Genomic DNA, 15773 nt, shown 5'->3' with positions numbered 1-15773 from the left:
CGATGTACCTGCCCCACTAGCTACCTGACAAAGGTCTGAAAGCCTGTACTTTCAAATAAATCTGATGGACTAGAACGTGATGTTGTGAGATTCTTAACTTTGTCCATCCCAGTCCAACACCAGCACCTCCACCTCCACATCCTGTTTACAGATGGTGAAAGACAGAGTCAGCAAGGTATGTGAGCAATGGCAGTATTTCTATCAAATTTGGTCCTCAGAATAGAATTCTTACAGTGTGGTAACAGGCTTTTTTGCCCAACAAGTCCACACCAACCATCCAAAGAGTAACCCACCCAGATTCATGACCCAACACCTAATGCACTTAACCTACACATCCCTGAACACTACAGGACAACTTGGCACAGCCAATTCACCTAACCTGTACATCTTTAGATTGTGGGAGGAAACTGGAACATCTGGAGGAAACCCACGCAGACACGGGGAGAATGTGCCAACTCCACACAGTCGCTGGAGGCTGGAATTGAACCCAGGTCCCTGGTACGTGAGGCAGCAGTGCTAACCACTGAGCCACTGTGTCCTATTACCAAATAGAAAGAAAGGAAAAGAGACTGCCATTTACGTAATGATACTCACAACCTTGGGTTATTTCAAACTGACTAAATATTTCTGATGTGTAGCTATTATAACCATACAAGCAATGTAACAATTTGCTCATGATAAGATCCTGTTCAACAGATAAACAATTTCAGTGACGTTAATGAGGATAAGTGCACGTTTAACACCTAATCCAAAGTACGGCTCTCTGACAGCACTGCAGTTAAGTAACTGCCAGGCCTGCCTATTCCAAAGTTTTTCAAGTCAGCCTCCAAATACTGGAAATCATTCTAAACTTGACTGCCTTATCTTAACTTTCAGCAATCCCAATGACCCATCAGTTCACTGACTCCCAGTCTGAAAAACAACTATTTTACAATTTGCACATTTGTTGTACATCCCTTCATGGTCTTTTTGCTTTCCTACATATAATCTCCCTTCTTTCCATATGTCTAACCTCTTTCAGCAGTAAAACAAAGTAGCATACTATAAAAGGTCCAATCTTTTAGGACTGAGACGAGGAGAAAATGTTTCACTCAAAGAGTTGTGAATCATTGGAATTCTCCATTCCATAAGATTTTGCATGATTCCTCAATGAATGTACTTATGATTGGGAAAGATGAATTTTTGATCTCTGAGGGAATCAAGAGCTTTGGGGAATGGCCCAAAACTAGTCATGATTGCACTGAGTGGCAGAACATGCTCGATGGGCCATGTGATCTATTCCTGTCTCTATTTACAATTGAAAATAGGAATGGGAGGAGGCCATTCATGATAGTTTATAGCTGATCATCGGCAGCCTTCATCCTATCATTTTTGATCCTTTAGCCCCAGGTCCTATATCCAACTCCCTCTTTAAATCAGACAATGTTATGGCCTTGAATGATTTCTGTGATAGTAAATTCCACAGGCTGACAACTCTGGGGGTGAAGAAATTTCTCCACATTCAAGTCCTAAGTGATAAGGACTCTGCATCCTTACATTTTGATCCTTTCTTACATTCTTGCAATGTCTCTGTGCTCTCTGATTTCAGCCTTCTGTGAACCACATAATTGTATGGTTACATTTGCTATCCTTGCAATTCCTGAGGCCGTACTGGAATTGCTACCTAAATCTCTCCACCTTTCCATTCCCCAAGTCACTCCTTAAAAATTTCCACTTTGGCCAAGTTTTTGCTACCTTTTTTATGACTGATTTGTGTGGCTTGGTGTTAGATTTTGTTTGTTCATACTCCTGCAAAGATCCCAAGAGTGATTTACTTTTTCAAAGCTGGTGTATATCTATCAAAAGTGGATATAAGTGGACTTGAACCCACAACTTCCTAATTCAAAGGAAAAATGCCATCAATCAGCCAAAGCTGACTAATTTAGTTAAAAACAGAAAATGCTCGAGAAACTCAGTTCTAGCAGCATTTTGAGGAGAGAAAAACTGAGGCAACATTTCAAGTCCAGTACGACTCTTCTTTGAAGTTCTGGAGTTTTGTTTCTCTCTTCAAGAATACTGGAAAACTTTTCTGCTTTTATTTCAAATTTCTCGCCTTTGCAGTATTCTGATTTATTTGCTTATTTGGATAAAACAGTTGTTCTAAAATGACAGGTGATCTCACTGATTTAAAACAAAAATTACAGGACAGGAACAGGCCCTTCAGCCCTCCAAGCCTACGCCAATCCAGATCCTCTCTCTAAACCTGTCACCTATTTTCCAAGGATCTGTATCTCTCTGCTCATTCATGTATCTGTCTCGACACATCTTAAATGATGCTATCATGTCCACCTCCATCGCCTCTGCTGACAACACATTCCAGATACCCAACACCCTCTGCGTAAAGAACTTGCCACGCGTCTTTCCCTTAAACTTTTCCCATCTTGAACTCGTGACCCCTAGTAACGGAGTCCCCCACTCTGGGGAAAAAGCTTCTTGCTGTCCATCCTGTCTTTACTGCTCATAATTCTGTAGACCTCAATCAGGTCCCCCCTCAACCTCTTCGAGGAGAAAGTGAGGTCTGCAGATGCTTGTGATCAGAGCTTAAAATGTCTTGCTGGAAAAGCGCAGGTCAGGCAGCATCCAAGGAACAGGAGAATCGACGTTTTGGGCATAAGCCCTTCTTCAAGAACGGCTTATGCCCGAAACGTCGATTCTCCTGTCCCTTGGATACTGCCTGACCTGCGCTTTTCCAGCAATACATTTTCAGCACCCCCTCAACCTCTGTCGTTCTAATCAAAATAATCTTAATCTACTCAACCTCCCTTCATAGCTAGTGCCCTCCATACTAGGCAACATCCTCTGCACCCTCTACAAAGCATCAACATCCTTTTGGTAATGTGGCGACCAGAATTGTACGCAGTATTCCAAATGTTGCCGAACCAAAGTCTTACACAACTGTAACATGACGTGCCAACACTTGCACTCAATACCCCGTCCAACGAAGGAAAGCATGCCGTATGCCTTCTTAACCACTCTATTGACATGTGTTGTCACCTTCAGGGTACAGTAGACTTGAACACCTAGATCTCTCTGTATGGAGAAAGTGAGGACTGCAGATGCTGGAGATCAGAGCTGAAAAATGTGTTGCTGGAAAAGCGCAGCAGGTCAGGCAGCATCCAAGGAGCAGGAGAATTGACGGTTCAGGCATAAGCCCTTCTTCCTGATGCAAATGCGTCATTCGCATTTGCCCAGAATGAACTTCATCTGCCATTTCTCCACCCAACTCCCGAATCTATCTATATTCTCTGACAGTCCCCCTCACTATCTGCTCCTCTGCCAATTTTAGTGTCATTTGAAAACTTGCTAATCAGACCACCTATACGTTCCTCCAGATCATTTATGCATATTATAAACAGTGGTCCCAGCTCGGATCCCTGTGGATCACCACTTGTCACAGTTCTCCACTTTGAGAAACCCCCTTCCATTACTACGCTGTCTCTTGTTGCCCAGCCAGTTCTCTATCCATCTAGCTACTACACCCCTGGACTCTATGCAACTTCACTTTCTCCATCAGCTTACCATGGGGAACCTTATCAAATGCTTTACTGAAGTCCATCCATATGACATCTACAGCCCTTCCCTCATCAATCAACTTTGTCACTTCCTCAAAGAACTCTATTAAGTTGGTAAGACATGACTTTCCCTGTACAAAACCATAATTAGATAACATCTGGACTGAGATTCTGGTTACGATCTTTTCTGCCTAATTCAGGAGTGTTCAGGCCAACATAGTTGTGCAAACTCAATACAGACAGGGACTGAAGCTAGAATCAGTGGGTTCAGCTAAGAGAGCTCCATTATCTCTTTTATTTGTAAAACATTCCCCAATATATGTCATTCACTTGACAGCTTAATGTGATAATTTTTGGACTGAATGCAGATGTTAAAAAGTTTGAAGTAGTTATACTATCTGAGCACTAACAGTTTGCCACTGTATCAGTCAATGTATTTTATACTCTCACCAATTTTAACTTGAGCCTGATGGTCTGGCACAGCCAGGGCTGGCTGGAGGGAAAGGATGATTGGGGCGTTGCCACTAACAAGTGCGGTTTGAGTGAGAGAATTAAGCACAGCTGGTCCAGAGAAAACAACAGAGCCGGCAGTCACCATGAATGTGAGCTCTTGTTTTGATTGGAGAACCTGAAACTGGACAAGAAAAGACACAATGCAGTACAATAAATAACAAATAATTAGCTTCTAAAAGTTTAATTTCAATAATAGATTTAGAATCTGAAAAGCATGCCTTGATAAAATAATACTTCACAGCACAAGTTCTACAGTATGTAACTATGAAATGGCATATAGAATCAGAATCAACCTTTCAGATGGATAGCATTTGTGAATTTAAGAAATAATTGAAGGTAATATTATGAGATATGTGTTGAAGTCATGTATATAGCACTGATCTTTCACACAACAGACTTAAAAAGGAGTATCTTATCATGCCACTTATTCCAAAGGGTTCCAAACCCTGTATAATAACAACCACCAATTTGTGCACAGTAAGAGCCCATTCACCACCATGAGATTCTGGTGACTAACGAATTATTTTGATCAGAACATTTGGGTGCATTACCAGCTCTTCTTCAAATAACTGCTATTGAATTTCTAAATAGAACTGGCGGAAAAGGATGGTGCTAGATTTGGATAAGGTTTATTCCAATGTTCTGTGCTGTTCTTGGTACAGGTAGTTCTCCTATAACACACGTTTAATAAACATGATTTGATTGTAACACAACTTGTGAATTGCGGACCTTTTTTTAATAAGGCGAACTCCTGTGATTCCATCCCTGGAACTAGCTGGACAGCAAAACCCAACCTCAGAGTCTTTGTCTGCAAAATACAAATTCAGTGTGTTCAGCTAAAACAGGGATGCAGGCAGCTCTGCAAGCCTTGGAATATAGCTTGAAATTGGGAATTGTAGTCTACATTAAGGAGGAACTTTATTTCAAACTGGGGGAGAATCTTGATGAGAACTGGACTTCCGCATCGGCATCACAGGGTCAATTGGCTTGTGCGCTTTCTGTTGAAGAGCTTAATGAAAGGCACAATGCTGTAATCACTGATCTTCGTGTTAAAGTATTAAATTTAATATATTATTTCATCAAAATATATGATTTAAAGATTTATTTAGAGTGCGCTATTGTTTGTATTAGGCCAACTACTATTTTTGTTTCGACTTTTACTGATATTTTTGGTGGTTTGCCCCAACCCTGTTTGTCCAATAGACCCCATTATTTATATTGTGCGATTTTGTAAACATGGTGTTGCATGGGAACACAACTACCGCATTATAGGAGAACAACCTGTATACAAAAGATTCAGGATAGGGTGAGCATGAGCATCTTAATAATTTTTTGGTTATTTATTCAAATGCAAACACTTTTGGCAAGGTCACATTTTGATTTTCCTTCTACTCCCTTGGCATAACATCACCTTTCTTTTTGAACCACTGAAATCTATATCAAGGAACTTCTGCAAATTCTGTTAATTTAAAGATGATATAAAGGAGTTATGGTACAGCCTCTCGAAGCACAGACAGGTGAACTGAAAAGCCAGACAAAGAATTTCGTACAAAAATGAATACACGCTCATTTTTATAAGAGAAATACCAAAACATGCTGGGATTAGCAAAGAAATCTAGGTCTTTAAACAGAAAGTTCCCTGCAGAAGCACTGTAAAGCCACAGAAGGCTAACTGCATTTAACTTTTGCCTCCAAGTGTTTAAAGCAAAAGAATGAAGATCTATTGATTTAAAAAGTAGTTAAACAATTGTACCATCTACAATTTTGGTTGCTGCAATATAAGAGAACATTAAGACAAAAGTGGTTTCAGCATAAATTCAACAAGATGGGAAACTTGTACCATAAGGAGAATCATGACACTGGAATGGCTTCCGTGGGAGCAAAGAGGAGACTCAGTAAATTTTGAAAATTATAGAGAACTTCAATAAGAAAGAGCATTTCCTTTGTTTGAAGGATGAGTGACAGAAGTGGTAAATCATTAATAATGTCACTAGCAAAGGAGAGAGGTAAGGAATCTTTAGTCAAAAGGTTGTTGGAATGTGTGATGTTTTACCAGACGAAGTGGAAGCTATCTTTCGTAAATAAATTAGTTTTGAATTCTACTAAGGAGCAGTAACAGTCCAAATTGTCTTTATCCTTAACTACTACAGTACTGTAGCTTACCTGAAGAAGGAATACTTCTATTTATATTAAGTAGAACAAAACTGTAGAGGCTAAACAGGAAATAATTGTGGAAAATTGGGGAAAAAGTCAAAGCTTTGACTGCACCTACAGAAACTGAAAAATGAATTGCTTTCCTAATTTAATACTGGCATAATTATTAGACAAAAAGAAATTTCAACAGAAAACGGTGAACATTTGAACAATAAGGCCAAGTACAAGTCCCACCTGCTCCAGAGATGTGTTACAACACATAACAAGAGTGAGGGGGTGAGAGTAAATGGGGCAGGGCAGGCAGATGTGGAAGTGGGTAGAGCTAGACAGGAGGAGGCACAGAGAGAGAGAGAAAAAGTAGAGATAGGGGATGGACAAGGAGAGATAGATAGGAGTGCAAGGGAGAACGAGAATCAATGGAAAGGGGAGAGAGGGGGGCATGTGATGGTGAGGTAGCGAAGAATGGGAGAGATGTGAGCTCAAATGGACAATACAGAAATCAGGCAAAGCAAGGACCAGGGCCTGGGAAGACCCTAGGGAGTCAAATATGTTTGAGACAGGGTCTACTGAGGTCTGCAGCGATGAGGACCCAGGTACGAGTCAGACAAAATTTTACTTGTTGAGTTCAAAGTTCAAACCAGCTTCACTTCATCCACAATGAACCGGAAAGAAATAGTTAAAAACATACTTTCGCCATCACTTTCTTTGGCAACAGTCAGGACATGCTGAAGGCATTGTGGGTCAAGCTAAAGCATGAGGACTGCAGCGGTTCAAGACGACAGCTCACCGCCATCTTTCCAAGGGCAATTAGGGTCAGGCAATAAATGCTGGTCAGCCAGCAACACCCAATTGCCACAAATGAATGAAAAAACAGATATGAGCAATCTTTCCTGTGAGAGATGAGCATGTTATTAAAGTTTACTTAAGTGTGCAATATGGTTCAAACAATGAACCTGAACTCTAAACTCACATTGTACCAACAATTCCTAAGGTCTAGATGAGATATGTGTGGCTACCTGAAGTTCCACATGTCGTTTGAAATGTTGACTCAGTATATCCTTAATTGATTGGACCACATCCTGCAGTGTTGTCACCTTGTTGGAGAGCACTGTAGAATAAAATATATGCATTAAAAGTATTGTTCCTCCATTCAACAACATTCTGTATTCCCACTGCAGATGGTACATATGAATGAATAAGATAGGACTGATTACTTTGCCTGAAGTCAACAACTCCAGTCAAAACTTCAGAAAGCTAATCCTCAAAATAAATAACAATAACTCCACAAAATGAAGCATGAAATTTAGTAAAGAGACAAGAGAAAACCAATGCACAACCGTTCAGTTAATAATTTTCTGGCATCTGCAGTATTTACACAGGAAATTATTTTCTAAATAGTATATGATTAACTTATTCAAAAGAATCACATGAACAGAAAACAGAATGTTGATACACACCATTTAAACCCTAGGTGTTCATCTCAATTATGGCTCGTGTTTCACTTAAACAATTCTGACAATGATACAGCAATACAAAAAAGTAATCCAACTGAATCTTTGAAAGAATGATTTTTGTTTTTTCCTTGTATTGACTGAAATCTGCTCACATCATCACATTACTTGTCACTTTACCATCTCATAACATCATCATGAAAACTATCTACAAGATCTTAGGACAGGACTCCTAAAAGTGAGGGCTGAGATTACAAATGGAGTTGCAAGCTAAAATTTGGGGTTGAGAGGTAACCACGACTGACTCCTAATTCCATGCCTCTCATTGAATCTTCTGCTCCCTGCCCCACTTCCCATCAAGCTGTCACATCAAGGCTCAATATTCGAACTGGGGTCACAATGGGAAATGATTTGGAAAGCACAGAATTTACAAACTCTACCTGGGAGAAAACACTTTTCACACAAGATACATATGTATCAGGAAGTTTACTCATCTAATTTTGCTGACCTAGAAAATGCCAAGTTTGTCCAGCAAAGCATTTCGGGCTTTTGCCCAAAACATCGATTTTCCTGCTCCTCAGATGCTGCCTGAACTGCTGTGCTTTTCAAGCACCTCTAATCCAGCAAAGCATTTAGTTGTATTTTAAATGATCTTTCGGAAGTTGTTGTGCCTTGTCATAGTAAATGCTGTAGCTCAAAATACTGCTCTGAAATAATAATCTGCAGCACTGCCACTTGATAGCAGTCCATGTGCCTGAATCGGATTTTAGATACAAGCCAAATTCCATTAGAACATTGTCAAGGCCCATGCTAAATTACAAAACTAAAAGGAACTGTGTTACTGAAAGGGCCATCTTTGATACAATTAGACACTGTAGTGCCATAAATCTGTTCCAGTTATTTCCAGTAGATTGTTAATGTTTGTTAGCAGTACACTTTCCACTTAGAGATAGAAACTTGCGTGGTTCTGGAAAAAAAAAAGAGAATTCCTACCTTCGTCAGATTGCCGATTGGTTTCTTCTTTTTTGGTCACAGTACATGCAGTGTATTGTTTAGATATAATGGGTGGAACTGTCCCGGACAGGAAGATGCAGCTTTCCGTATGAGCCCAAACCTAAGTGATACTAGAATCCTAATATCATCCTACCCTCTGCCAGATTTCACCTGTGCTGCACTGAAAATGGGGGAAAACCCCTCCATTGCTGTTGGATAAATGATTATGACGTTCAAAACTGATTTATCTGAACTCAAAGCCAGGACGTTGTTTCCAACACATCATCAACTCTCCAGGGTAACTGAATATGGAGTTTCTTCAATGAAGCTAGAGATCTGCAAAGTTTTTGATCAGTTAAACAGAATAGCAACAGCCTTAGCCAAGTCAGAGGCTGCTAACCATTGCTTTGCAGGTGATTGCCAACTTCTTGGAAGTCACTTAGCCTGTCTGGCATTTGACTTACTTTCAGCTACTTACAACCAGACTTGAGAGCATGACAGCAGTTTCTATTGCTCAACTCTGCATATTTGAAGAAGAGCAAAAGGAACAGCGACCCCTAACACGAACAGTACTGGCAATTTTCTCCTCAGCCAAATGCATTGTCCATTTTCTCTGCACCAAGAAAACAAGGTCCAGCTATGAGGCAGCCCAAAAGAGAGGTCTACAGGAAGAGGAGCAACTCTCTCAACATGTCTAAGCACCAGTGTCTCATAGCTGACAGCTGTAGCCTCCCGGAAGATTTCCTATTCAATGGAGTACGTTGGTGTGCACCTTCAATAGCTGATAAGATGGTTGTCAAAACAGGCTAGTTCACTACCCCACCCACTGCAACGTCCAGATCGTTGCCTCTCACAAGCTGTGTGCTTCCATCTGCAAGAGAAGTTTGGGTGTTCATATTGGTTTATTGCCCTTCCTTCCTCTCCATACATATGTGAAAAGTGACTGAGGTGAAGATGCAAGATGGCAAAAGGCTGAAATATGATTGGCTGCTCTGATGGAAATGAGTAGTGAGAGAAGAGTAATTGCCGCTGCAAGACATGTTCTCCTGAGGAATTCTTGTGAGACTATGTTGGAAAAAACAACACTGCTGGATTCGGCATCTGAAATCAGTGTTATATTGCTAACTTCTAATGCAGTCTTGAAGTCTCAGATCGTCTTAGTTTACTGTCCCAATATTGTAGGGACCATATTTATTCTGTTGTGATTTGTCAGTTCCATCTACAGATGCTTGGTTGCAACTGATTATCTCTTCCTCCAGTCATAGAGTCATACAGCATGAAACAGACCCTTTGATCCAACTAGTTCAAGCCGAACATAATCCCAAACTAAACCAGTCCCACCTGCCTGGTCCTGGCTCACATCCCTCTAAATCTTTCCTATTCATGTATCTATCCAAATGTCTTATGAACATTGTAACCGTACCTATATTGACCACTTCTTCAGAAAGTTTATTCGACACACGAATCACCCTACGTGTAAAACATGTGCCCGTCTTTTTTAAATTTTTCTCCTCTCACCTTAAAAATGTGCCCCATAGTCTTGAAATCCCTCAAACTAGGGAAAAGATGAATACCATTAACTCTATCTATATCTCTCAATATTTTAGAAACTTCTATCAGATCATGTCTCAACCTCAAATGCTCCAGTGAAACAAGTCCCAGCATATCCAGCCTTCCTTTGTAACGCAAATCTTCCATACCTGGCAACATTCTGGTAAATTTCTTCTGAACACTCTCCGGCTTGATGATATCTTTCCAATAACTGGGAGAACAGAACTGGACACTGTATTCCAGAAGAGGCCTCAATTAACAATCAATCACTGACATGAGTCACAAACGGGGAAGATGATGCATGGTAGGAAATCCTGGGTCAAGCTATGTTCTCATGGAAAATGAGCAGGCAAAGACACACAATGGTTCATTCGTAATGCAGTGACCAAGCACATATCCAATCCAAAATATCCAACACCTTCGGATAGGCACTGCAAAGATTCACTCTTTTCTTTTTGATATGACAATCGCTTTAAACGGATGGAAAAGCCTATCTCCTGAATAAAGTAAGCATCACAAAGACGACTTTGTGCCCATTTCTTTATACACTTATTACATGGTCCATTCCTGAAACTGGCATGTCAGAATGAGAAGAACCTATTTGTTTACAATTGGCTGGAAAGCTACCAATTAATCAATCATGAAAAAAAATCACTGAATAAAGTCCAGTTCATCGATACAACAGGCAACTTTCTTTTTCTGAATCTTAAGACCGGGTTCAGGCAATTGTTGTCTGAAGAATTCACCAGACATTTGATTGAATCTACCAGGCCCCGTTACATATTGTACAAGACCTTAGTTTGATTTCTGAAAGAGCACGCAATGCAAAAAAACATTTCAGGAAAGCACAATCTTATAGCACTTTTTATTAAACAGCTATCAATATAATTAATCGCTTTATATGCAGCTGCAAAGTGAATAAAGTGAGTAACCGAGAAAACAAGATTGGTAGAAATTTAAGTGCTGCACTTCATCAGGAACATAGGAACAGGAATAGACCAGTCAGCCTGCACCTTTCAATGTAATCATGGCTGCATACATTTAATATATTTTATTCATCCCATCTCCATGACCTGATACACTATTGCTAATTAGAAATATATCAGTCTCTCCGTTAACCACATTCAAAGACTGATCTTGCACAGCCCTTGGTACCCAATTCTTTGGTAAAGAATTTCAAATGAGTTAAAAACAATTGCATCTCAGATCTAAAAGGCACCCCTTATTTTCAAATTTTGCCCCAGGATTTAGATTTCCCAATGATTTTACTTGCATCAACATATCAGGCCCTTTATGTATTTTGTAAGTTTCAACAAGATCACCTCTTATTCTTTTGAGACTCTAGCAAAAACAGGCCTTATTTGGCCAATTGTTCTTCCTAGATAAAGAGATTAAAATATTATCCAATACAATGCAAGTTCTTGAATATTCCATTAGCCTTCCTAGTGGTTTACTGCACATGTACGTTACCCTTTAGTGACAATTCAACAAGAACATCTAGGTCCTTTTGTACATCTACACTTTCCACTAGTCACAGTCTACACACTGAAGTGAAATAACTCTTCAGAGGCCAGCATCCCATCACCAATCACCCTTCCTTCACAAATAACTTTGACATTAACACCATCTCTCACAGACAGACATTCAGGGGCTTGATATCCCTGACAGTCATCCTTTATGTCAGCCAGGTCTCCCTGACTGGGGCTGTTAATTTCGTCCAGTGAACTCATATTGCATGAGGTCCAGTTGGTTGACCTTATTACAATCATTACATCCTTCCCCAGACACAGGGTGGTCCAATTCCACAGAGAGGCTCCTGGGGCTTTTTTAAGACTAGGTCAGGTTCCTCCAACATGGAATCAAACACCGGGGACACGTAATGAAGTAGAGCTCGCCCCTTGCGTCTGGAGCACTTGGTAGACCTTCATTCTTCTTGTTGGATGCAGAACCTTCAAGATGGCTACTTCGGTCATGCCCATCACTGACTCAGAAGATTTGACAATGTCTGATGGAGAGGCTGGATCAATGAGTTCCAGAAGTATTTCTAAAAGTTCTGAAGGGTAGGGCAGATTTTGCTTCTACATAGTCTGCGAATTTGCACCTTTCAAATTGTTCACATGTTTATTCAAGACTGTCGAATCTATCCAAAAAGTCACTGATCTTGATCTTGCACAATCATACCTCTTACCCATGTGGAACCATTTCCACAATTCTTGCATCAAACTTTGTCCCCTGTACCAAAATTTCTCGCTTGCTTGGCGGAGTCTTGGGTTCAGCATTGGATGTCTACCCATTAGCAACTCTGACGGTGCTATCCCCATAGTTGAAGTGGGGTGGTCCTATAATCAAACAAGAACCATGACAACTTGGTATCTAGTGAGGCTATATAGGTTGTTCTGAACTGCAGCCTTCAAAGTTTGGACCATTCTTTCTGCCAGGCCATAAGATAATGGGTGATATGGAACTGTTTTAAAATGTCAAGTATCATTCTATTTTAAGAAGTGACTGAAGTCCCTGTTGGCCATTATCTGTGATCAACATTGCTATGACTACCTACATCGCAAAAAGACGCGTGTGATTTTTCTATCGTCACTCCGATGTTTGATGAATAGACTCTATGGACATCCAACCACTATGGGTGGGCATCTATAATAAGTAAAAACACTGAACATTTGAAAGGACTTGCACAGTCAACATACTACTGAGTCTAAGGTTTACCCAGCCATTCCCATGGATGTGGGGAAGCTGCTGGCAGTAACTTTTGTTGACACTCTGGGCATTATCCCACCAACACAGCTATGTTTGCATCCAAGCACAGCTACCTGGTACAATGCCTCAGTAATATCTTCAGTTTGGAGACCCTTGGATGGCCTTGGTGGAATTCAGCCAGTATTTGACCAGGACAATCACTCTTGCTCCCCATAACAATATGCCATCCTCGACTGTAAGCTGGTCTCTCCGGGCCCAAAAAGGTTTTAATCCTCGCTATGACGGACGTTTGGTTTCCCCCATTAATACCAACAGTTTCAATTTGGAAAGAATTGGATCTTTTCAAGTCTAAAGTCTGATATTGGTGGCTGTGACTAATAGAATATTGTGAGGATTCAATGTCATGACAGACTCTTCCATTAGGGGGTACCTGTGGTGATCTCTGCTAATGGAAAGTTGCTCAATCCATCCACGTTTGTCACTCAGCCTCCTGAACATTGTTCTAATTTGTAATTATAAGCACTAAATATCAAAGCCCACTGCTGAATATGGCCCAGAGCTATGGGAGGCACTGCCTTATCCTCTTTAAGCAGGCCAAGTAGGGATTCGTGGTCTGTGATTACCATAAATTTTCACCAACAGTATCAGTGGAACTTTCTGACTCCAAAAATGACCGACAATCTTTCTTTCTCTATGTGTGAATTTATGCCCTGCATTAGCCGAAGCCCTAGATATGTAAGCTATTAGATGTTTTTCGCCAGTGGGCCAATTATGAAGGAATACCACTCCAGTGCCAAAGTGGGAGGCATTACACATCGATATAGATCTTTCTTGAGATCATAGTATGCCAACATGTTAAAGGATGATAGCTGTTTCTTTATTTCATTGAATACTTGGGCCAGTCTATAAGAACATTTCCAAGGCTGATCCTTTTTATGGAGGTGATGCAATGGTGCTAGGATGGATGACAGGTTATGTATGAACTTTCCATAATAATTTACCATATCTAGAAATGACCTAAGCTCCTGGGCAGGCATGGGGGCTGAGCTATTTTTGATTACCTTCAATTTACCTTCCATCAGCATTAACCTGGTCTTGTGGACTCTATAGCCCAAGTCGATCATTTGGGTGGAGCAGCAGCATACATTTTTCCTTCCCAGACATATACCTGCTTTGGAAAAATGACTTAGATTCATTTCAAAGTTCTTGAAGTGCTCCTTCTTTGTGTTCCTTTATCAGGACATCATCTAGATAAATGGCGACCCGAGGTAGACCTTGCAAAATGTTCTCTATCATCCGCTGAAAAATTGAACAGGCTGACAATATGCTGAATGGCAGTCTTGCATATTGATACAAGCCCTTGTGGGCAGTATGGTGCTGGAAAAGGAGGGCAGTTGGGAGCTTCCGAGCAGGAGAATTGAAGTTTTGGGCATAAGCCCTTCATCAGGAATGAGGCTTGTGGGCTGGGGAGCTGAGAGTTAAATGGGAAGGAAGTGGGGCTGAGGGGTGCAAGAAAGGTAGCTGGGAATGTGATAGGTAGATGAAGGTGCGGGTGGAGGTGATAGATCAGAAGGGAGGGTGGAGTAGATGGATAGGAAGGAAGGAAGCTGGTCAAGAGAGCAGTACCAAGTTGGAGGCTTGGAATGAGCAAAATGTTGGGGGCGGGGGGTGGGGGTGGGGGAGGGGGAAAGAGGGGAAATGAGAAACTGCTGAAACGATCCCATGCAGTTGCAGGATCCTAAGGCGGAAGATGAGGCGTTCTTCCTCCAGGTGTCAGGTGGTAAGGGTTAGGCGATGGAGCCAGCCGATGACCTGCATGTCCTTGGTGGAGTGGTAGGGGGAGTTAAAATGTTCAGCCATGGGGCTGTGGGGTTGGTTGGTGCAAGTATCCCAGAGATGTTCTCGGAAATGATCCACAAGTTGGCATCCTGTCTCTCCAATGTAGAGGAGGTAACATCGGGTGCAACGGATACAGCAGATACTGTGCGTGGAAGTACAGGTAAATTTCTGTCGGATGTGGCAAGATTCTTTGGGATCTTGCACAAAGTTAAGCAGTGGGGAGGTTTGGGCACAGGTTGTGCACTTCCTGTGGGGGCGGGGCAGGGCAAGATGCTGAAGGAGGGGGGTGGGCTGGTGGGGGAGATAGATCTGACAAAGGAGTTGAGGAGGGAATGGTCTCTCCAGAATGCAGATAGGGGTGGGAGGGAAATATATCCCTGGTGGTGGGGTCTGTTTGCAGGTGGCGGAAGTGGCGGAGGATGATGTAACATATGTGGCGGCTGGTGGAATGGACTGGGGGTTTGGTCTCTGTTGCAATTGGAGGGGTGGGGTTCAAGGATGGAGGAGTGGGAAGTGGAGGAGATGCACTGGAGGGCATCGTCGACCATGTGGGAGGGGCACGTGCAGTCCTTTGAAGGAGGCGGCCATCTGGGATGTTCTATCGTGGAATTGGTCCTCCTGGGAGCAGATCGGGGGAGGAATTGGGATTAAGGGATAGCATTTTTACAGGGAGTGGGAGGTGGTGTAGTCCAGGTAGCTGTTGGAATCGGGTTTTTAGTAAATGTCCATGTTAAGTTGGTTGCCGGAGATGAGGAGGTTAATGTCTGAGATGGTCCAGGCGAATGGTACTGGTGAAGTTGATGAACTGTTCAACCTCCTCGTGGGAGCACAAGGTAGCACAGATACAGTCAACAATGTAGTGGAGGAAAAGGTGGGGAGCGGTGGTGGTGTTACAGAGGAAGATGGACTGTTCCACATACCCAGCGAACAGGCAGGCATAGCAGAACCAGCTGCCTTTCACAAGACTGGAATTAATGTCGTACCATTAATTTGCAAAAGGTTCCACAGTGTA

At 41.7% G+C, this 15773-nt stretch overlaps 1 protein-coding gene across 4 annotated transcripts in view; it reads right to left on the bottom strand.

The window, feature by feature from the left end:
* Positions 1–15773, bottom strand: part of LOC140458223 (UPF0606 protein KIAA1549) — a 263349-nt gene that overhangs the window by 127688 nt on the left and 119888 nt on the right. For all 4 annotated transcript variants that reach the window (XR_011953457.1, XR_011953458.1, XM_072552494.1 and 1 more), the window contains exons 3-4: positions 7235–7326; positions 4002–4185 (exon numbers count right to left, since the gene is read on the bottom strand). Coding sequence is in view for 2 of the 4 variants with exons in the window: in XM_072552494.1 (XP_072408595.1) it covers positions 4002–4185; positions 7235–7326 (276 nt within the window). In the remaining 2 variants the exon portion in view is untranslated. The remainder of the gene's footprint in view (positions 1–4001; positions 4186–7234; positions 7327–15773) is intronic.

This window comes from Chiloscyllium punctatum, chromosome 32 (genome assembly GCF_047496795.1).
Source record: "Chiloscyllium punctatum isolate Juve2018m chromosome 32, sChiPun1.3, whole genome shotgun sequence".
NCBI classification, from domain to species: domain Eukaryota; kingdom Metazoa; phylum Chordata; class Chondrichthyes; order Orectolobiformes; family Hemiscylliidae; genus Chiloscyllium; species Chiloscyllium punctatum.
Note: the sequence above shows the minus strand (reverse complement) of the source record. Positions and strands in the feature narration are given on the sequence as shown.